The sequence below is a fragment of the Eptesicus fuscus genome, chromosome 1, assembly GCF_027574615.1.
Source record: "Eptesicus fuscus isolate TK198812 chromosome 1, DD_ASM_mEF_20220401, whole genome shotgun sequence".
Lineage (NCBI taxonomy): Eukaryota > Metazoa > Chordata > Mammalia > Chiroptera > Vespertilionidae > Eptesicus > Eptesicus fuscus.
Genome location: NC_072473.1, coordinates 5,003,814 through 5,027,934, shown reverse-complemented (window position 1 = coordinate 5,027,934; position 24,121 = coordinate 5,003,814). Strand labels below are relative to the sequence as shown.

The 24,121-nt window shown below is 48.1% G+C and overlaps 1 protein-coding gene across 1 annotated transcript in view; it reads right to left on the bottom strand.

Moving 5' to 3' along the window:
• Nucleotides 1-2,114: 2,114 nt before the first annotated feature.
• Nucleotides 2,115-24,121, bottom strand: part of PRPS2 (phosphoribosyl pyrophosphate synthetase 2) — a 34,593-nt gene continuing 12,586 nt past the window's right edge. The window contains exons 3-7 of the mRNA XM_008156581.3: nt 20,906-21,004; nt 19,855-19,979; nt 7,561-7,734; nt 5,872-6,031; nt 2,115-4,531 (exon numbers count right to left, since the gene is read on the bottom strand). Coding sequence (XP_008154803.1) covers nt 4,439-4,531; nt 5,872-6,031; nt 7,561-7,734; nt 19,855-19,979; nt 20,906-21,004 — 651 coding nt within the window. The 3' untranslated portion in view covers nt 2,115-4,438. The remainder of the gene's footprint in view (nt 4,532-5,871; nt 6,032-7,560; nt 7,735-19,854; nt 19,980-20,905; nt 21,005-24,121) is intronic.

Sequence of the window (24,121 nt, the reverse complement as noted above, 5' to 3'; positions counted from 1 at the left end):
GCTACATAGTTCCTTGGTATGGAGGATGTTCTTAGCAGTGCAAAGCCCCCGTCACAATTAACCTTGTCTTTTGAGAATTGTTGTTGTTGTTGTTGTTAATCCTCACTTGAGGATATTTCTTTCCCATTGATTTTTAGAGAGAGTGGAAGGGAGGGGGACTGAGACAGAGAGAGAGAAATATCCATGTGAGACAGACACATCGATTGGTTGCCTCCTGCACGCCCCTAACCCGGACCAGGGATGGAACCTGCAACCCAGGCATGTGCCCTTGACTGGACTTGACCCTGGGACCCTTCAGTCTGTAGGCCGATACTCTTAACCACTGAGCAAACCGGCCAGCGCTAACCTTGTCTTCTGTTTCTCATGCCCCCTTTTAAAGTGAATTGTGGAGCATCTCTCTGCTCAGGGCTGTAAGTTTCATTTTACCTTGAAATGAAAGTGTGCTGAAGGTGTCCTTGACAGGATATGCAAATTCATGTGACAAAAATCTTCTTTACTGTTGAGGACGTGAGTATCAAGAGTTAGCCAGAAGAGTCCTAAGGGTCAGATGCTTTGGAACAAAAGCCCCCGATGCAAATAATAGAGGAGATGACTTGCTTAAAAAGAGAAAAGGCTATTTATGGTTGCAATGGGCTCCAACAGTCTGCCCGCTGCCTTGGCAAATCCAAAGCAGTTCTGCCAGGTGGGCATTACAGAGTCTGTCTGGCCATCTGGCTTGGGTAGACCCAGGAAGTAAATTCATTAGGAGTCAGGTAGAGTGGAAAGAATGGCCTCTTGTGTTTGAGGGACGTGACTTCCTAGTCAAAACGTTAACTCACACCTGTACATTCCTTCATTCTATTCACGATTCCATTGCGTTAGAAGCACCCTCACTCACAAAGCTGAAGGATAAAACACCTGCGAGGGAGCTGGTATGCAAGCCGGATTGGCCCGCAAGGAAGCTGATATTCTAAGAAGTCATAGATCTAGTAATATGCAAAACTGGGTTCCAGTTCATGTTTTGTTTTTTTTTACTCCACTGCCCATGTTCTTTCTGCAAGTCATCTAATCTGCCAGGTCCTCAGCCACTGAACTAGAAAATAGCAAAAAGTCTTTTTTGAATTTGTGATTCTAAAGATTGATTTTCCTATTTGATGCAACTATTCGGATTGGATGCTGTCATGTTTCAATTACCTATTGCTGAGTAACAAACCACTGCGAAACTTATCGGCTTCAACAGCTGCCGTTTTGTGTGTTCACCGTTCTGTGAGTTGGCAGGGCTCTGCTGGGCGGTTCTTCTGTTGGTCTCAGTTGGGGGTCTCATGAGGTTGAAGTCAGATGGCTTTGTTCACATGTCTGGTGCCCCGGTGGGGAAGGTTGGGAGCCTATGACCTTTTTCTTTTTTTTCTTAATCCTCACCCAAGGATATTTTTCCATTTATTTTTAGAGAGAGTGGGAGAGAGAGGAAAAGACAGAGAGAAATATCGATGTGAGAGAAACACATCAATTGGTTGCCTCCTGCACGCGCTCTGACCAGGGCCCGGGCCGGGGAGGAGCCTGCAACCCAGGTATGTGCCCTTTCTGATCACCCTCACCTGATTGGCCCTCTGAACCTCTATGTCATCTTTCCCTGTCACTTGGCCTGTCCATCCTGTAGCATAGCGGATTTGGTGAGACCTGTCACAAGCAATGAAACACTCCCAAAGGTGTGACAGCATTGCTAGGTGGAATTGAAGTGCTTTTGGTGTTTCCAGCACTCCTTCATGTTCTCCCTCCCTTCTAGTACATTCTATCACATCCTCTCTTAAATAGATCTGCCCGGATCGACCTGGTTTTAGTTCCTTCTATTTCATTGGGACTTTAAGACAAAAGGTTGCCACGCTCTGTTGTCCACACTTTAAAGCTGAGTGTCACTGGGCAAACGTAATTATAAATCTTTGTCCCCACAAGGGTAACGTAAAGCATCAGTGAACAGTTGTTTTTAGAGAGCAGGACACTGCTGGGCACTTCTGAATTCTGGCTTTTCTGTCCTTTTCTATGGCGGGCGACAGTCGGGAAGCAGCACACACATTTGCAGAAAACGCATCACTCCGCCCAAACACATCACTCCACAGTGAGTATACACACCATGAAAGAAAGGAGAAGTAGGACTTTATTGAAATGTTTCAGTACAGCGTTGGAAGATCTTCAAATCGCATGTTCTAAACCAAGCCAAACACTGCAAGTGATATGTGCCCCATCTAGCTACATCTCACCTAACGAAGGACAGTTCTCATGAGTTAGCGTATGAATAGAGATGAAGTTGGAGGCTGAGCGGTTCTGGTATGTTCACATTTCTCTGCCCCCCTTTTTGGCTGGATGTACACCAAGGCAGCCTCCACTTTTGCAGGGCTGGGCAGGACCCACCTCCCCAGTGTTTTCACTTCAATGCTTCTGCACCAGCAGCAAAAAAAGCGAGTGCTGGGGTGAACTGAAACCAAATAGCTCATGTCCACACCGCCACTGTATGTGGCCTAGTCTAGTCTAATGAGCTAATCAATGTATCAGAAGCACTTCCACACACACACACACGTGGTGCTAAAGCATGTAACAAACAATCAGTTCCTAGTTCAGAGAATTACAAGAGATTTTCTATCATGTTTTAATCTTCAGATCACTATTTGAAAATTAACTCTATGTTACTATCAACGTTAGATAAAACGATTGCCTTCAAATCAACTGGTTTTAGCCATGTCAACATGTCCACACTTGTATTCCAAGCTGTCTACATACGCATGTTCGTAACTACATTTTCACTTCTCTATGCGTAGAGATTCCAAGAAATGCAGGTATCACTCATTTATCAAAAATTAAAACTACATAGCATCTACATAAACTCTTTACATCTCTCAAGTCGGCTCTTTTTAGAGACAGGCATCTGTAGCCCATAGCTGGCTTTCCCAAGCTATGTCACTGCCCCTCCCAAAACATTTAAAGGTGCAAAAAAAATGCTAGTTTCTGCAATGACCAAAATGATACTCTTTCACCTCCATCCCACCTCTGCTGCAATGAAGCTCGAGGCCTTAAAGACTGCTCTACTGGCTAATGGCTTCAATACGTTTCACGTCTGCACCCCGCAGAATTTAAACAATTGATTCCAATTTCCCAGTTTTAAGATTCAGCAGAGGAAGGGGGAAGACTGCTGCTTATTATTCTATGTGGGCAAGTTCTCCTCTTCCGGGGTTGGAGAATCCAGTTGATTGCACACCAATGGGCACGCAATGAAATTCACAAAGAGACAAGCATGCCTTCCGCAGAGTCGGGGAGGCGCCTCACGTAGGAGGATGTCATGAAGGGCCATCTTGGGGAGCAAGCAATCTTCCCTCCACCGCCATTCCTGGGCCCCCATTTGAATATCATCTCAATGCAGGAACTAAAGCTTACGTATTGGTACCTTTTGCGGGGGTCTTTCTTGCCCCCCTTTTTCATGTAGTGGCTTTAGCTGAAATAATCAGTTGCCTAGACTTGCTGCTTCTGACTAGGAACAACAAAAGAACATTCAAAAATCACAACGAATGACGTGGAAATAGGCATTTGGTGTAACTCGCCCAAATCTACCTTTTTATTTAGGCCAAAAGCAAAATGATGATCTGATTCGTCCATTTGAGGGGGCTTTAAACAGTTTTGTTTTGGGGGAAATTATTGGGAAAAAGGCCAAGTAAAAGCTAGAGCTAAAAATGTCACCTAAGACAAGACGATGACAGGACAAGAGATGCCCAAAGAACCATCCGTCTGGGCTGGACAGAGGCAAGCGTGGCTGTGACCGTGAGCACAGACACTCTCTCAACAACGGGTTCTACATCCGATGGACCACTGACCATCCTTCTGGAATTTGAGAACATGACATTTCTAAAATGTGACCGTTACATGTTTTTCAGAAGTGGCAACAGTAACTGGCCATCTTCAACGACATAAAATTTGGTCCCAATTAAGCACAATAACAAAAAAAAAAAAAAATCACCGTATTAGACATTTTCTAAAGTATTCTTAAAAGGGCTCATTCTATACCCGAATGACCATAAGCATTATCACTGTATGCCTGCATAGAAGTCTTTATCCTAACGATATCGCTGGCAAACCCGGAAATATATAAATTATGAACTTCCACACGTTGGAATTATACACTTGAAAGTTGTGGCCTGAAACTATTGACAGGACAAAGGAAAATGTCACCTGTGAGAACAAGTCAAGATGACAGGAATATTTCTGCTCTATGACAGTGCACAGATCAATTACCCCCGCCCTCACCCCAATCTGGAAAGAAACGGTCTCGAGGTACAGAGGAGGAAGCAGTGGGTCTTGGGGGGGGGGTACAAAGATCTGATGTCTTGCGTTCTAACTGCTGAGTCCTAAAGCTAAGAATCAGGTAAAAACACACTCGTCAGAAGCCAGCAGGCTCGCTCCGCGCTGCCGTCTGGGTTTACAGCGGGACGTGGCTGAACAGGTAAGACACGGATTCACCATTGTGGGTCCTGCGGATGGCCTCGGCCAAGATCATGGAAATGTCAATAACCTAAGTGCCAAAAACAGAGAAGGGGCCGGGAAAGGGAGGCATCAGATTTCATTAAAAACATAAAAGCCCCCAAACCGACACTATTTCTCTGCCTGCAAGATGAGCTGCTATCAAGACCTCCCACACCCATTTTCAAGGACAGACAGCGTTGGGCCAGGCTCCAAATGTACAACCTGTTACACCAAACCCTACGGGATCCTGGAAGCAAGACTTTCAGGGCAGACACGCAAAAGCTCTGCAGGGCCGTGGCTAACCAAAAACACCCTTTTCTCGGGTGTTTGTTAATTTATATTTTTTATTGATGTCAGAGAGGAAGGGAGAGGGAGAGAGAGATAGAAACATCAATGATGAGAGAGAATCATTGATCGGCTGCCTCCTGCACGCCCCACACTGGGGATCGAGCCCTCAACCGGGGCACGTGCCCTGACTGGGAATCAAACCCGGGACCCTTCAGTCCGCAGGCCGACGCTCTAGCCACTGGGCCAAACCGGCAGGGACCGTTTGTTGTTTTTAAATATAATTGATTTTATTCAATGACATGGAAGGTTTCTCTCTCTTGGTTTCAGAAAATGCAGTGACTGTATAACGTAAGAGCACAGCTATCATGATTCTAACTCAAGGACCAGTCAATAAACTGCTTTTTCTGCGAAGGGCTCGGTAGTAAGTATTTTCTACTTTGTAGGCCAGACTCAACTCAGTTGTTGTGAGAACAGCCAGACAATATATAAATGAACGGGTGTGGCTATGTTCCAATAAAACTTTATTTACAAAAGCAGATGGTGGGCCGGACTGGGCCCGTGGGCCATTGCTTGCAGACTCTCAACTGCGGCTAATCAGGTGGATTTACTGGCCATATGTTAATTCTGTTTAGCTTCAGCACAGCCTGTTTCCTACTGTTTTTCTTTAAATATGTTTTTACTGATTTCAGAGAGGGGGAGAGAGAGAGAGAGAAACATCAATGATGAGAGAGAATCATGGATCAGCTGCCTCCTGCATGCCTCACACTGGGGACGGAGCCTGCAACCTGGGCATGTGCCTTAATCAGGAATCAAACTGTGACCTCCTGATTCATAGGTCGACGCTCAACCACTGAGCCACACCGGCTGGGCCCTACTGTTTTTCTATTGTGGTTTTATTCACTTACTATTTCTGACTTTGACCTCTGCCAGCCCCAGCCTTTCTCAGAGACCTAACGTGCATTAGGCCCTCCCACGGGAGAAGCTGCGACCTCTGCTGGCAGTGGCCTCAGTGAGCAGTCACACCCAGAAGACGCGATGCTGTTTTTTGGGATCTAAGATAGGGGCCTGGCTGCCTGGCTCTGCCTGCAGTGTAGACAGTACCTGGATCTTGGAGCAGTGAATCATTTTGTCCTCTTGAGGGATTGTGTTTGTGACCACAACGGCCTCAAAGGCGGCGCTATTTATTCTGGAAATAGCCGGCCCAGAGAAGATCCCATGGGTAAGGATGGCATAAACTTTGGTGGCTCCTGCCGAGATCAGCCTATAAAACAGAAGACAAAAAAACAACAAACAAACAAAAAAACAACTGCAAAACAAACAGTCTCTTCTTAGTGGGAATTTAAAAGGAGAAAGTGTGTTCCATAAAGGAAAGCATGAAACCAATTTCATTCCCATTTATTAGCCGAAAATGATCTTTAAGGTATATGCTGGCAACGTACTGGGTCTGCCTTGAACCCAGAACTACTGACCTTGGCCTTGGGCCCGGGGAATTCTCTGTTGCGCTTCACCCCTGGATTGCACTGTGGCAATTCCTCCCACCCCTCAGCTGGGACAACCCAAAATGTCTCTCAGGGGGCAAGACTGCCCTTAGCTGAGAGCCACTGGTTTAAACCCAAACAGCCAGGATACCATCATTTTGACATCCTACCTAATAATAGACAAATATGCAAATTGACCGTACCTTCGCTATGCTCGCGATTGGCCAGGAGGCACAGGGGGGCGGGACTCGGGGTGGCCGGGGTGGCCGACTGGGCCGACGGGACGCTGAGCTCGTGTCGCCAGCGGCGGCTCGAGCTCAGCGTCTGCGCCATGGCTGTGCTGCGGCACAGAAGGGGCCTCTGGGGCAGCGAGCTCATGTCCCGCCGCTGACCATCAAAAGTGGGGGAGCTGGGTGCCTGTCTGCTCAGGCACCAGGCCTTTCAGAAGCCTCCGCTGCGCTGGAGGCTTCTGAAAGGCCTGGTGCACCAGTGGACAGGCACCCAGCTCCCCCGCGATCGAAAGCAAAAGCGTGTAGGGGACCCTACACGTGCATGATTCAATCATGCACTGGGCCTCTAGTATAAATATATTAAAAAAAAAATCATTGATTTTGCTTCGTTAATCCTCACCCGAGGATATTTCGCCATTGATTTTTACAGAGAGTGAAAGGGGAGGGAGAGAGAGAGAGACACATCGATGGGTTGCCCGGGGATCAAGCCTGCAAACCAAAGTATGTGCCCCCAACTGGAATCAAACCCGGATCCTTCAGTCCTCAGGCTGACACTCTATCCACTGGGCCACACCGGCTAGGGCCCACTGAGAGACTTTATGTTCTTTGTTTCATGCTGCCTTTGAAGGCTGCAGTGAAGGCTGAACAGAAGGAAGTGGGGCCCAAGAAAGCCCGCAAAATGGTCTCTTTCCTTCTGTGCTGTTTCCGGGGAAAATAAATGGGCCTACAATCTTCTTTGGTCTGAAACGCCACTGCTAAGCAAACCGAAATAATTAAGAAAAATAGTGCCCAGCCTGCGTGGCTCAGTGGTTGAGCATCGACCTATGAGCCAGGAGGTCATGGTTCGATTCCCGGTCAGGGCACCTGCCTGGGTTGTGGACTCGATCCCCAGTGGGGGGGGGGCGTGCAGGAGGCAGCCGATCCATGATTCTCTCTCATCGGTGATGTTTCTCTCTCTCCAGTCCTCTCTGGAATCAATAAAAATATACTTAAAAAAAGAAAAACAGGCCCGATTTTTTAAAGCTGAAATTGTCCCCTTCTTAATGAGATAGCCTAACACTTCCCCAAACTGCCCCTCGTACTTGTCAGCAGCGTGGCAGATGGTGCCACACGTGTCGGCCATGTCATCCACGAGGATGGCCACGCGGTTCTTCACGTCGCCCACCAACACCATCCGGTCCACTTCGTTCGCCTTCTTCCTCTCCTTGTGGATCAAAGCAAATTCCACGTTCAACCTGTCCGCTATTGATGTGACCCTGCGCAGACGCAAAAGGACTTGTTAACGGTCAATGAGCACATCTCGTTCTTTCCAGTTGTATGTTAGCAATGTCCTAACCCAGTGGTCGGCAAACTCATTCGTCAACAGAGCCAAATAGCAACAGTACAACGATTGAAATTTCTTTGGAGAGCCACATTTTATAAACTTAAAACTTTTTCGAACACCACTTCTTCCAAACAGACTCGCCCAGGCCGTGGTATTTTGTGGGAGAGCCACACTCAAGGGGCCAAAGAGCCGCATGTGGCTCGCGAGCCGCAGTTTGCCGACCACGGTCTTTGTAAAGGCATCAGGGAGCTGGGAGAGCAGGGGGAATCCGCAGAAGCAGAGCCTGGAAAAGCAGGTGATCCTGAGAAGCTGGAATGCAGCTAAATTCTTGCCCTGAGGGTGTCTGCGGAACCTTAAATCATCGATGGCGGAGATAAGGGGGGTGTGAGAGAGAGAGCCTCCGGCTCAGCTGAGAGGACAGTGTAATGGGAGACTCTGTATAACCCCGGGATGATGGAGGTTAGCTCTTCAGAGTAAGGAGTAAAGGTTAACCTGCTGCCCAGGTGGGGACAGGGAGGACACATGTGTCAAACTCCATGCTTAGTGGAGAGAGAGTTGCAAACTACATGTAGGCAGTCCTGAGGGTTATTGGTCCAACCCCCCATGCATCATGTGTGTAATGAAAACCCTCAAGTGGAGAATTTAATTCAAAGTGACACTTCGGGGTAGCACTCCAAGGAAAATGGTAACAGATGCATTGAGATGCTGTAATATGTAGACAGCCCTAACCGGTTTGGCTCAGTGGATAGAGTGTCGGCCTGTGGACTGAAAGGTCCCAGGTTCGATTCCAGTCAAGGGCATGTGCCTTGGTTGTGGGCACATCCCCAGTGGGGGGTGTGCAGGAGGCAGCTGATTGCTGTTTCTCTCTCATCAATGTTTCTAACTCTCTATCCTTCTCCCTTCCTCTCGTAAAAAATCAATAAAATATATTTAAAAAATATGTGGACAGATCTAAATAAATGTTGATTGTGTAAAACCACAATAATAATGTCTAATTTGTGTGTGTGTGTGTGGGGGGGGCGGGGCGGGATTACAGTGGACAACTTTAAAGCACAAAAGATGGTGGTCATTGCCCTGACTGGTTTGGCTCAGTGGATAGAGCGTCAGCCTGCGGACTCAAGGGTCCCAGGTTCGATTCCGGTCAAGGGCATGTGCCTTGGTTGTGGGCACATCCCCATTGAGGGGTGTGCAGGAGGCAGCTGATGGATGTTTCACTCTCATCGATGCTTCTGGCTCTCTGTCCCTCTCCCTTCCTCTCTGTGAAAAATCAATAGAATATATATATATTTTTTAAAATATGGTGGTCACAAATCAAAATGCCAGTAATCGGAACAGACCAAGGCCCAAAGTTTCCAGTTAAATCCAAAGACCGTTAGATTCCCTAAGAGAAGACACCAGCCTCACGGAGCAGAGGGAAGCGTTACCATGGAGGTCCATGTTCTTTCTACCTTCAAAGCATGCATCCTCCCGCCTCCAACCCAAACCGAACTGCACTCGCTCCACCCTTCATTTCTAAATCTATTGACCACCGGTTTCCGAATTGAGCAAAAATTTTACTTTCGAGTACTGACAAAGATGTGGCCCCATAATCACCTTAAAACATATACTACTATCTCTATGCCAATTTCCTAAAAGAGGAGCCCTTTAAACTCAAATTCAAGAAAGCTAGTTTCTCAGAAAACAAGACAGATTTTCCCAAGAAAAGACTCCCGAACTCCTTATACACAATGGGTACATACACTGAGTGGCCAGATTGTTATGACCACCCCATCAGTACTTCGTGGGGCCACCTTTTGCCTTCAGTACTGCGGCGATTCTTCTTGGCATTGACTCCATGAGATGTTGCAGGTGATGCGAGGGATCTGACGCCATGCCTGATGGATGGCACTGTCCAGTTCTGTGAGATTTGATGGTTGTGGAACCAGCTGCCTGGTGGCTCTTTTAACTTCGTCCCACAATGCTCAGTCGGATTGAGATCTGGTGATTGTGGGGGCCACCTAAGCAAGGTAAAGTCTCCCTCATGTTCTGGAAACCACTCCTGCACAATACGAGCACCGTGGCATGGCGCATTGTCTTGTTGGAAGAGGCCATCTCCATTGGGATACGCCATCAACATGATAGGATGAACTTGATCAGCAATGATACTTAGGTATGTTGTGCTATTCAGACGTTGTTCCACACGAATTAAAGGGCCCATATCATGCCAGGAAAACATGCCCAAACCATAACACTGCCCCCAACAGCTTGAAGGGTTGAACTCATGCATGTGGGGTGCATGCTTTCATGCTGTTTCCATGAAATTCTCACTCTGCCATCTGCATGATGCAACTGGAAATGTGATTCATCAGATCACATGACTTTTTTCCAATGCTCGACTGTCCAATCCTCGTGTTCCTGTGCGAATTGGAGACGTTTTATCTTGGTAACTGCAGACAGCAAAGGTATTCGAACAGGCCTTCGGCTTCCATATCCCATACGATGCAGGGTACGGCTAATTTGCCTACAAACGTCAGGTGGGCATAATAATCTGGCCACTCAGTGTAGATCACAGTGTTGGTTTATTTGTAAGGACCAGGAAGATCTCAGCAGGGCAGGGCCCTGGGCCACAGCCCACCACCACTATCGTGGCCTAACTCTCCGCCCATGTGGCTGTGAAGTCCAAGTTTAACCTGCAGCCACACCTCTGCCAGGTGACCCCGCTCTCCTGCCCTGTGAACAAGCAGACCAGCAGGGAGACCCAGAGGCGGGGTGGGGAAGAAGCTGAGCGATGAGGCTTTGTAGGGATGGGGGTGACATGAGTGGGGAACCCCTACCATTTCAGGTGCCCAATGCTAATGCCAGAAGCAGGAAATAAAGGAAACTATCCCTGCAAAAAGCCTCAGTTGCTAGAACATTCCTATTCCTAAATAGCTCACAACTCTTCCTTTGCATGTATGTAACTGAGACTTAAAATATATAATCCTAACAAATAATGTTGAAAAATGTATCACTCAGAAATCTTAAGCGGAAAAAGCCAGAAGAAAAAGAATGCATAGTATGATTTTCGTTTCTTCTAGATACATTTACACTCTTTCCAAAAGAAAAACAAAAATTAAATCTGGCCCAACCGGTGTGGCTCAGTGGTCACAGTTCGATTCGCAGTCGGGGCACATGCCCGGGTTGCGGGCTTGATCCCCAGTAGGAGGCGTGCAGGAGGCAGCCGATCTGTGATTCTCTCATCATTGTTGTTTCTATTTCTCTCCCCCATCTTCTCTGAGGTCAGTAAAATATTTTTTTAATTAAACCTGAACTACTTTGTTTCACCATCTTCACGTACCAGTTTTGGTTAATATTGACTATCTCAACAGTGGCAGGCAGGTGTGTTTCCTTCTAAGGTTTATTTGTTCTTAGCTGTCAACCCAATGACGCTTTGAAAACTACCCAAGGGCGACCTCTTGTGGCGACATTAAGTAGTTTTTGACTGGGAACCAGTCAAGCCTCGAAGCTTTTTCTAAGGCAGCAAATTCCCGTTTGTGGGATAGATATACACTGAGTGGCCAGATTATGATGATCTCTGAACGCATAATAATCGGGCCACTCAGTGTCTATCCTATATAATAAAAGGCTAATATGCAAATTGCCCCCTCGACCAGGAGTTCGACCAGCAGGCAGGCCGGCCAACCGCCCATGTCCCCTCCCTCTGGCCAGGCTGACCGGACCCCACCCATGCACGAATTCATGCACCGGGCCTCTCTAACATATATGTGTGTGTGTGTGTGTGTACAGATTATTATGTGTTCAGAGATCATAATAATCTGGCCACTCAGTGTATATGTTCCTTGGTAAAATACGACTTTTTGCATCAAGTAAAGAAGCCACAGGTAATGTTAGCTGCACAGATCATGTGTTACCCGCGAGGTTGTTCTGCCAGTTGGGAAGTAGCCGAGTCCAGCATATGAGGATGACAACGTGTAGCAGAAACTGGGGAAAGGGGGAAAGGGAGTGGCAAACACTTCCAACGGAACAGCCCTGCAAACCTCCGACTCTGCCGGCAGAGGGAGCCGGGGTGGGGCTGCAGGGGCTGTGAGCAAACAGCCTTTCCATGCCGGCCCCTTACTCTGACAGCTCAGTCTGCCCTTTGTATTTTCTTCTTCTTTTCTTTTTTTTGAGAGAGAGAGCGTGGAAGGGAGAGGCAGAGACAGACAGAGAAACATCGATGTGAGAGAGACACATTGATTGGTGGCCTCTTGCATGTGCCCCGACTAGGGCCAGGGATTGCCCTTGACCAGAATCGAATCCGGGACCCTTCAGTCCACAGGCCGACGCTCTACCCACTGAGCCAAACTGGCTAGGGCTGATTCTGCCCTTTTCAAAGCAGGAGTTGACGGGGACTTTCCATAAAAGACGGTGTTTCATGTCAATTAGGGCGAGTTGGATTATTTAATCAGTAGTTTTAGAACAACTAGATGGCTGAGGGGAAAAAAGAGAGTTGGATTCTTATTTCACTCTTTATTCTAAAAACAATTTTCAGGTCAAAGAAAATTGGACCATTAAAAAAGAAAAGAATGACTTGGGGTGGTGAACACAATACAATACACAGATGAAGGATTGTAGAACTGTACACCTGAAACATATATAATTTTATTAACCGTCACCCCAATCTAATCTAATAATAGACAAATATGCAAATTGACCATACCTCCGACACACCCACAAGCCACGCCCACAAGCCACGCCCACCATCCAATCAGAGCAAGTATGCAAATTAACCCAAACCAAGATGGCTACAGCCACAGAGAGCAAGGTTCCCTAGGTAACAGAGGAGGCCAAGCTTTCCGCCTGCCATTTCCAGGCCTAAGCCTCCACTCAAGCTACAAAGTTTAAATTATAGAAGGTAAACAAATTCAAACAAATGGCGGCAGAATGGAGCTTGAGAGAGCAGGCCAGGGTTGCTGCCGGCAACAGGGGAAGCAAAGCTTTCCACACACCCTGGCCGGGCCCACCCACTTAAGGCAACAAAGTTTCAATTATAACCCCAACACAAATGGCTTAGGGCCTCGGAGGGATCCCCAGGCTTGGCTCTGCTCCAGGCTACGAAGTTTCAATTGTAGAAGGAAAATAAATTCCAGATACCAGGGCCTCTGCTTGCGTTGCCAGGGGGCGTGGCCGGCCTGCAAACCACCACAGGCCCCTCGCTCAGGCCACCCCACGCCCCCAGGGTACCCCACCCTGATCTGAGACACCCTTCAGGGCAAACCAGCTGGCCCCCACCCCTGTACCAGGCCTCTATCCTATCTAATAAAAGAGTAATCTGCAGATTGATCATCACTGCAACACACAATATAGCTGCCCCCATGTGGTCAAAGATCCTGCCCCCATGTGGACACAAGATGGCCACCACAAGATGGCCAGCAGGAGAGGGCAGTTGGAAGGCACCTGGCCTGCAAGGGAGGGCAGTTGAGAGGGACCAAGCCTGCAAGGGAGGGCAGTTGGAGGTGATCAACCCTGCAGGAGAGGGCAGTTAGGGGTGACCAGGCCAGCAGAGGAGGGAATTTGGGGGCAAACAGGCTGGAAGCAGAGTGGTTAGGGGGTGATCAGGCTGGCAGGCAGAAGCGATTAGGGGCAATCAGGAAGGCAGGCAGGCAAGCAGTTGGGAGCCAGCGGTCCTGGATTGTGAGAGGCAGGCAGAAGCGGTTAGGGGCAATCAGGAAGGCAGGCAGGCAAGCAGCTGGGAGCCAGCAGTCCTGGATTGTGAGAGGGATGCCCGACTGCCCGTTTAGGCCCGATCCTAGGGATCGGGCCTAAACGGGCAGTCGGACATCCCTTGGGGGGTCCCAGATTGGAGAGGGTACAGGCTGGGCTAAGGGACAACCCCCCCTCCGTGCACGAATTTCGTGCACTGGGCCTCTAGTAAATTCAATAAAAAATAAAAATTAAAAAAAAACCTTAAAATAAACAAGATCATGGGAGAAGAAAAATGTTGCTAGAGGGCGAATCCTTCAGAAACCCAGGAGCCATAATTGAAGAAGAGATAGATAGGACTACATAAGAATGCTTTAAAAGTCCTGCAGAGAATAAAAATACACAAAGGGGAGAAATGAAAAACTTGGGGAAATATCAGCCCCCCTTCCCCTCCCTCCCCCCCCTCCCCCCCCCCCCCCCCCAAACCAAGCACACAAGGAACAAAGGCGTGACCTCTCCCTGGGCCGCACTCCTTACAATCCAAACTAAAGGCCTCCAGCCAAGAGAACAATAGGTAACAGGTAGGAACAGACCTTCGTGGAAAATAAACATGCCCTTTTTCGGGCGCTTGACCTTATCCACAGCAGCCCAAGGAGCAAAGGTTTTCACTGACAGAGAGGAAGGCTCACGCACATACAGCGCCTCAGGCAGGTTCCAGAAGGCCTTGTTGTCACAGGAGATGAAGCTCTTCCAGTGGGACAAGATGTGGAGGTGGTGCCCTGGCCGGTGTGGCTCAATGGACAGAGCATCAGCCTGTGGACTGAAGAGTCCCAGGTTCGATTCTGGTCAGGGCACATGTCCGGGTTGCAGGCTCAATCCCCAGTAGGGGGCGTGCAGGAGGTAGCCGATCAATGATTCTCTCTCATCATGGATGTTTCTCTCTCTCTATCCCTCTCCCTTCCTCTCTAAAATCAATAAAAAAAAATATTTTTTTAAAAGAGGATGGCTTTAGGGCTGTTAAAAAAAAAAAGGATGTGGAGGTGGGCCTGGCCGGTGTGGCTCAGTGGTTGAGCATCAACCTATAACCCAGGAGGTCATGGTTCAATTCCCAGTCAGGGCACATGCCCGGGTTGTGGGCTCTATCCCCAGGGTGGGGTGTGCAGGAGGCAGCTGATCCATGATTCTCTCTCATCATTGATTTTTCTCTCTCTCCCTCTCCCTTCCTCTCTGAATGCAATAAAAAAAATATATTTAAAAAAGATGTGGAGTGGAAGACAGTGATATTGATGATCCAGACCCTGTGCAGGCCTAGGCTAATAATGTGGGTGTGTCTTAATTTCTAACAAGAAAGTTTAGTAAAAAAAATTTTTTTTAATAGTAAAAGCCTATAGAATAAGGAGGATGTCCCTCAAAAATGTATACAAACTTTAACAGTGGGTAGCTCAATTTTGACAATGAAATGTATTTTTAATAAACACTGCCTTTATAATTATTCAAAGTGTGTGTATACATTCTTTGGGACACCCTATATTTTTGTACAATGTGTTTGTTTCAAGCTAAGTGTTATTACAAAAGAGTCAAGAAGTTAAAAGGAATTTTAAAGTTTATAAAAAATTACAGTAAGCTAAGATTAATTTATGATGGAAGACAGTTTAAATATATATTTAACTGTACAGTGGACTACAGCAATGTACAGTGTTGTCCTAGGCCTTCTCATGCACTAACCCTCACTCACTGAGCCCCCCAGAGCAGCTTCCGGTCCTGCAAGCTGCATCATGGGAAGTGCCCCATACAGCTGCACCATTTGTATCTTTCATGCTGTATTTCTACTGTGCCTTTTCTTACCATTGTGTTACAATTGCCTACAGCATTCAAGTATAGTGACATGCTGTACAGGCTTATAGCCTAGGAGCCACAGGTTACATCATGTAGCCTAGGTGTGTAGCAAGCTATACCATCTAGGTTTGTGCAAGTACACTCTGTGATGTTCACACAACAACGGAATCGCCTAATGACGCATTTCTCAGAACATATTCCCGTTGTTAAGCAACACATGACAGCACAAATACCTAGGAACTGGTTGAAGGAATCATAACATATACACACGATGGGATATTACTCAGCGGCAAAAAAACAACGGAGCAAATGAAGTCTTAATAAAAGCACAGTGAAGGAGTCTGTACAGCAACGTTACCATTTGTGTGAAATAAAAAGGGAGATTAATGTCATTCTGACATGGGAAAGAATACAGGTCTCTAAAGAAGGGAACAGGGCACAAAGGTTTCTGGACTCTATTATTCTTTTGGCTTACCAGCTGCCAATGTAATTTTTCTTTTGTTAAAAAAAAAAAAGAATTATGAGACACAAAAGCCACATATTGTATGATCCCATTTATATGAAACTAGTGGCCCGGTGCATGAAATTCGTGCACGGGGGGGGGGGGGGGGGGCGGTGTTCCTCAGCCCAGCCTGCACCCTCTCCAATCTGGGACCCCTCGAAGGATGTCCTGCTGCCAGTTTACAGGGATCAGGCCTAAACCGGCAGTTGGACATCCCTCTTGCAACCCGGGACTGCTGGCTCCTAACCGCTCACCTGCCTGCCTGCCAGAGAGTCCATTCCATAGGCAGGAAGTAGATGAGTGGTTGCCAGGCTACAGGGAGAGGGAATGGGGAGTGACTGCTAATGGGCATGGCGTTTCCTTTGGGGGTGATGGAAATGTTCTGGAAGTAGATAGCAATGACGATGCACAAATCTGTGAATATACTGAAAACCACTAAACTGTGCACTTTATTTTTAATGTTTTTTAGAGAGGAAGGGAGAGGGAGAGAGAGAGAGAAACACTGAGAGAGGAACATCATCTAGAGGCTGCCTATTGCACGGCCCCCACTGGGGATCGAGCCCGCAACACGGCACACGCCCTGACCGGGAATCGAACCGGTGAACTCTTGGTTCCTGGGTAGATGCTCAACCGCTGAGCCACACAGGTTGGGCTAAACTGTGAACTTTAAATGGGCAAACTGTAGGTATGGGAATTATCTCTCAAGAAAGGTGTTATTATTTTTTTAAATATATTTTTATTGATTTCAGAGAGGAAGGGAGAGAGGGAGAAAGGGAGAGAGAGATAGAAACATCCACGATGAGAGAGAATCATTGATCGGCTGCCTCCTGCACGCCCCCTACTGGGGACAGAGCCCGCAACCCAGGCATATGCCCTTGACCGGAATCGAACCCGGGACCCTTCAGTCCACAGGCCGACGCTCTATCCACTGAGCCAAACCAGCCAGGGCAAGAAAGGTGTTATTATTAATAACAGTTTCATCTCATGTAACATGTGCCCCTTGGCCCACTTATTCCCCTCTAACCTTGCATCAGGCCCGGGGGCTTGCCATATTGAACACAGATTGCGCTGGGTGCCTGAAGTCAGTTCCAAGTACACTGCAAACCATTCCACTGGAGATCACTCCCCAGTGTCGCTCCCATTCCCGTCTTCGTAACCAGACAGCACACCGTGTCTTGCACCTGGAGGGCCTGGCTGGGGGCGCGTTTGTGAGCATGGCACCCTGTGCGGGGCTGACCCGGGGCTGCTCCCGCCCTGTCGCTGCCCGGCTGGGGTCTGTGCCAGCTGACTTTCTGCTTCTGCCTTTGACGCATGTGTGATCGCCTTCCATGGCCACCTCCTGCTGCTGCCGGGGACGCATCCCCAGCTGCGCTGTCACTAAGCAGCAGTGACACGTAGGGCACAAAGGGGCTCTCCCAGGAGTTGGGACCTGCACTTTCTGGGCGCTCCTCGGAAGCTTGGAGCTTCAATCCTAGGGGCCCAGTCGGGCGGCAGGTGGACGAGAGAGGCAAATGAAGGACAGGCATTTGCATTTTAAACGTGCCCCGCCCTAGCCGGTTTGGCTCAGTGGATAGAGCATCGGCCTGCAGACTCAAGGGTCCCAGGTTCGATTCCGGTCAAGGGCATGTACCTGGGTTGTGGGCACATCCCCAGCAGGGGGTGTGCAGGAGGCAGCTGATCGATGTTTCTCTCTCATCGATGTTTCTAACTCTCTATCCCTCTCCCTTCCTCTCTGTAAAAAAATCAATAAAAAATTTTAAAAATAAATAAACATGCCCCAAAGCTCGGTGGTCACGGTCTCCCCCGGCACAATTATCTCCCCTGCTTTCCCACCGGGCGTGGACAGCGGCCTCTTCTAGGATATCTTCCCATTGATTTTTAAAGAGAGTGGAAGGGGCGGGGGAGGGAGAGAAACAGGGATGTGAGAGAGACATGTCGATTGGTTGCCTCCTGCACGTGCCCCGACCCAGACCTGGGATCAAGCCCGCAACCCACGTGCGTGCCCTTGATCGGAATCGAACCCGCGACTCTTCAGTCCGAGGGCTGACGCTCTCTCCATGGAGCCACACCAGCTAGGGCCGGAGGTCTCTCTTCCCTCCCCCTTCCTGATGGAGGCACCTGCCTGGGCGGTAAAACTCCACTCCACTTTTTCTCCCTTCCCAGGAAGCAGCTGCAGTCCTCCAAGGTCACCTTGAGCTCCTGGCCCTGGCAGGCAGGCGCACCCCCTGTACCGACTGCTCCTTCATTGCCGGAGTCTGCAGAGCCTTCCAGATCTTCTGTAGATCTTCTGTTCCGCGCCGTCTCCTGATGTCACTCAGTGCTCCCGCACCCTGATGCTATCAGGGCCATGGCAGCTTCTGGCCCACTTCCTCGCCTGACAGCAGGCAGCTGTCCTGGCACCCCCAGGCCTGGCTGGCTGCTGCCCGGCGTGACCTGGACTGGCAGGCGCGCTGAGGGCGACTTCAGCCGGGAGTGTTTAGTGGGATTGTCGCTCTGCGGTGGCTTTGCAGTCTGGGACCCATTTCAATGGGAATTTTCTCAGCGTGGGGGTTCCCGCACCATGGGGAGAGGGGTATCTCATTGTACACCCACCTGTGGCCCAGGCCTCCGGTTTGATGTCTCCCCCCATTCAAAGGCCCTGGTACATTAAGCCTGGCCTTCCTGCAGGCTGCAGGGGAGAGGTCACCCTTTCTGCCCCCTTCTCTCTGGAAGCTTCCATGTGGGTGCCAACACCCGAGCCGCCACCCTCTTCCTGGATCTGACACGTGGCCTCCCAGGCCACCAGAGCACAGCTTTCAGCATTTCTTTCTTGGCCCCACATAGCCCCCCGTCTTTCTTTTTTTAAAAAATATGTTTTTATTGATTTTGAGAGAGAGGGGAAGGGAGAGGGAAAGGGAGAAACATGCATGACAGAGGATCATTGATCGGCTGCCTCCTACACGCCCCCTACTGGGGGATTGAGCCTGCAACTTAGCATGTGCCCTGATGGGGAATCGAACCAGCAACCTCTTGGAGCATGGGACAATGCTCAACCACTGAACAACACTGGCCAGGGCATCCCTTTCTTTCTTGGTGTTCCATGAACACCTATTGCTTCTTTAAGGTTTTATTCTGTTTTGGCTACCATTTCCAAGTGTTTGTAGTAGGAAGGATCAGCTTAGTCAATCGTGTTGTTAATTAAAAGTCTTATTTTCCAATTAGGCTATTGCTTTTATTAATATATTAGAAGCCTGTGGGGTCCCTCAGCCTGGCCTGTGGGGATTGGGCCTAAACTGGCTCTCCGACATCCCCCGAGGGGTCCCAGATTGCAAAAGGGCACAGGCCAGGCCGAGGGACCCCACTGGGACATGGATGCACCAGGCCTCTAGTATGCATATAAGATCTTTGGTTAATCTCTTCCCGCCCTCCCCCTTCCCTCTGAGATTCATCAGTCTGTTCCATGTTTCCATGCCAGTGGTTTCCGCTCCTGCATTGAGCGTCTGCCCCCTGGTGGTCAGTGCGCATCATAGCTACCGGCTAGTCAGCTAGTTGGCTGGTCGCTTAGGCTTTTATATATGTAGATTTTTATTGATTTCAGAGAGGAAGGGAGAGGGAAAGGGAGAGACAGAAACATCAATGATGAGAGAATAATTGGCTGCTTCCTGCGCTCCCCACACTGAGGATCAAGCCTGCAACCCAGGCACGTGCCCTTGACCAGAATCGAACCCGGGACCTTTCAGTCCGCAGGCCAATGCTCTATCCACTGAGCCAAACCAGCTAGGGCAAGGCTATTGCTTTTATAATCAGAAAAAAAAAAAAACCTTATTAAAAACTCAAGACATACTCTTTGCTAAAAACAAATACAAGTGTATGAATTTCTTTTCTCTCACGAGTGATGAAATGTTGACAAAGAGGACAGCTCTCTGCTCCGGAGGCGAAGCCTGTTGCTCCGTACTTGCTCATTTGCAAAATAAAGTATTCAGTCACTTTGAATACGCTTCCTTATCTGAGGCACAGGAGCGGGGAGAAGCCATCAGCAAATGCAGACACCTGCCTGCTGTGGCCCATGCCTACCTTTTGGCTCCGCCCGCATCCGGGGACACGATGATACAGTTCCGCCAATCCGCGATGTTCTCCCGAATCCACTGCAGGACCGCGGGCTCCGCATACAAGTTATCCACAGGGATGTCAAAGAACCCCTGCGGGAGAAGGGAGCGTCAGGGGCGTGCCTTTTGAAAAGATGATCTTCGTTACATAGAACTTGAATTTTTAAAAATATATTCATTATTGATTTCAGAGAGGAAGGGTGGGGGGAGAGAGAGAGAGAAACATCCACGATGAGAGAGAATCAGGGATTGGCTGCCTCCCGCACGCCCCCTACTGGGGATCGAGCCCGCAACCCTGGCATGTGCCCTTGACCGGAATTGACCCTGGGACCCTTCAGTCTGCAGGCCGACGCTCTATCCACTGAGCCACACCGGCTAGGGTTAAAGCTTAAATTTTTCATTTAAAGGAAGCCTTATCAACAGACCTCCCTTTTCTTCATTTTAACAGAATTAAATCAAAAGACACTTATGTTCCAGGAGCATATTTCAGTCCCATCTGTTCCCTGTGGGGACACTTCTATCACCTTCTGAGCGCCTATATTCTCAGGAATACAGGACAGGTGCAGAGCAGTGGGGGAGGTTTGTTGCTTCTTCAGTTCCTTCTGATGAAGCTAAACATACTTCACATTCGTTCGATGACAGAGCAGGCCCAGGACAAGTGGGCCGCCTTGCTAGCTGACGGAACTAAGTTATGAAGAGGTTAACAGACACACATTACGACTCTGCCATTCTCATGATTTTTCCCAACGTTGAGATGGAATGAGAGCATTTGCTCCCAGGAAGGACATGCCCACTCCTCCAGAACAGACTGGAGACACGGGGGTGCTGGAGACAGCAATAGCAGCATGAAATTCTATTTCCAATTTGGTCCAGATGAAAAGCAAGAGAGTCGCCACAGACCAACTCAAACACGAGTCACGTTAGCTCCTTCAGAAATGATTTCCCTTAACAGGTAGGATTTAAGCACTTGCATTAAGCCCCCCCATCACGACCAAGGGCAAGAAAGAAAATGCCAGAACCTGGATCTGAGAGGCGTGCAGGTCCATGGTGATGATGTGGTCTGCGCCAGCGACCGACAGCATATTGGCCACAAGTTTCGCAGAAATCGGAGCGCGACTCTAAAACATAAACACATGGATGTTATCACAGGAAAAGATTCCTCCCTTGAGGCTTACATGAGGAAGCTCACTCACAGCTGATGTATAACATGGTAATAAAGAAAATCAACAACCGGTTTCAACTATGAAATTATTTCGTTAATAATAATGCGGAAAACTACATGTTATAACAACAAAAAACATTCACCCCATTCAGTTCACCAAAGATTTACTATTTACATATACTGTTGAGAAACAATGTGCTTGACACTGGGTATAGAGAACACATGTCACCCGGCCGGCGTGGCTCAGTGGTTGAAGGTCGACCTGTGAACGGGGAGGTCATGGTTCAATTCCTGGTCAGGGCACATGCCCGGGCTGTTGGCTCGATCCCCAGGGCGGGGTGTGCAGGAGGCAGCCGATCAATGATTCTCTCTCATCATTGATGTTTCTCTCTCTCTCTCTCTCTCTCTCTCTCTCTCTCTCCCCCTCCCTTCCTCTCTGAAATCAATAAAAATATTTTTTAAATGTCAAAGAAGCCAATGATTAAACTGTTCAGTGCGGTAGCATAAATTGAATAATTCAAATCGCGACAAGTGTGTAGAATAGGTACCCAGAGAGACACCAGCATGAAGGACCTCAAGTTTAAGGAGACTGGCTGTCAGAGGCCCTCTGAGGAAGCCGCTTTTAAGGCTGGCGGAGGCAGGCAGACCAGTGTTCCAGGAAGAGCGGCCTGTGGGACATCACCCAGGCTCACAGGTCACATCCAGGAACTGAACGAAGTCCAATGTGGTCACAGGCAGTGGCCCAGGGGACAGCGCCAATGCGGGCCGGCGAGGGAGGCAGGGCTCCTCCCTGCACAGCCCTGAAGGCCAAAGCCAGCTCCTAACCTAACGAAGTTTATGTTCCGCAGCTGGGAGCTCATGTTCAATGTCACAGATGAAACAAAAAACAGGCAGAAGGCAGAACCCCTCAAGGTGATTAATCATGTAACATTTAGAGGAGCAGCTGCATTGTGGTTCACGGACTGTGTCTCCTTCTTAAAATGACCTGACTTCTCCAGAGCTTCAGGGGCCATGTCATAACCTGTGGACAATCACTCTGTCCACATAAAAAAAAAAAAAATCCAAGAGACTAAACAGACGTGATTAGACCTAGAAAAAAAGTACAGCATTTTGCTGTAAGCAACAGTATTCCTATTACCAGCCACAAAGAAGAAAACATAAGCTTAAATAATTTCATTCAAACTTACACAGTTATATGGCATTTATATTTCAATAAAGCTGAAAAAGACTTCATTCACAAGAGTAAAAAAAAAAATCAATGATCCCTGTTAAATACACACACACACACACACACACACACACACACAGCGTATGTTCATGCAAAAACACACAGATAGGAATTACATCACAATGTTAACAGATAATTTGTATTTTCTCTAATACACCATTCTTTTTTTAGAAAAAGAAACATTGCTTTAGAATAATATAAACATATATACAAATATATATACACACACAATTCTCTTTACACACAAATTGGAGAATATGCGTCAAAATATTAACAGAGGATGCTTCTAGATAGTGAGATTATGGGAAAATATTTTTGTCATTTTTAAAAGTTTTTCAACGTTTTCAACTAACTACGTATTATCATTCAAGTCTTCACTGTTTACACCCCTGTTGTGTCCCATGGTCAGTCTGCCTCTCACGTCCTCCACAGACGTGCCTCTGCCACGTGGGTGCCCCCTGCACTGTGCCCGCGGCCTGCTCTCCCTCTCTGGAGGCCACTTCAGTGCTATCTACACCCACACACCTGCCACCCCTCCACTCCACCCCGTCTCTGCTGAGCCAATGTGTTTGATCTCCAGATCTGGTTCAAATCTCCTCTAAGGCGCTGAGGACGCCGGAAAGAAATGATCTGTTCCTTCTAAAGGGACAGGGCAGCCCTAGCTGGTTTGGCTCAGTAGATAGAGTGCCGGCCTGCAGACTGAAGGGTCCTGGGTTCGATTCCAGTCAAGGGCATGTACCTTAGTTGCAGGCTCAATCTCCGGCCCTGGTCAGGGCGAGTATGGGAGGCAACCAACCAATCCATGTGTCTCTCACATCAATGTTTCTCTTTCTCTGTCTCTCCTCCCCACCCTTCCACTCTCTCTCTAAAAAATCAATGGAAAAATATACTCAGGTGAGGATTAACACACACACACACACACACACACACACACACACACACAAATTAATCAATATATCCTTTCTAAAAAATAAACAAATAAAGGAACAGGGCACTAGCTACGCAGCTGGTCCCCAGCATTTAGGACCGCCTGCTGAAAGACTGACATGAGAAGATGTTATGTATACGGATGTCAGAGTTCCCTGTCTATGCGGTCCCCAAGGACAAAGAATCGGTTTTAGAGGTTTTTACATTACCTACAGCACATAGCTCTGTACCTCGCATACGATGTGTACCTTTGATAAATACTTCATAGTAGACGCTCTATAACACCACGCTTCCAAGGCTTCATCATTAGCCTCACTGACTGTGAAAGCTATTGTTGAACAAAATCTCGGGATATTTAAGAGGGTCAACTGATCACTGGGACTTCATTATAACAGAATCTGACCCGCAACACTAGTCCATTTGGGGCGCTTCCTGTCATTTATAAGCGGCAAAAGGACTCCTCCGTTCATCTCGCCCAGTGGCATCACGCATTTGTTACTTCTGAGATCCACACCACGTGACCTCGCTGCTGGATTTGGCTTTTGTGCTGCTTTTCATAATCTGGCCTAATACCCAACTGGATCTCGCAGGAAAAACGACTTACACGTTCACCGACTTTACAGCCAATAAAAAGAAAAATGACTCTGACATTTCACCAGAGGCAGAGTCCAAGTACAGTCATCAAAAATAAAACACTCGCCTACCCTATGAAAAATGGATAAGGGCCAAATGTTCTGTGGGCCAGCCCAACCACAAGAAAAGACTCTCCGGCTATTCAGATCTTATTCAACGTAGCAGATGCCAACCTGCTGAAGAAATTTGACATCCTTGAAAAATAGGCAAGCTTGCAGAAATTCCTGTCAGGACAACGGTCCTCAGTTCTTTCAGTTAAAAAATAAAAAGCTCCCGGCCGGCGTG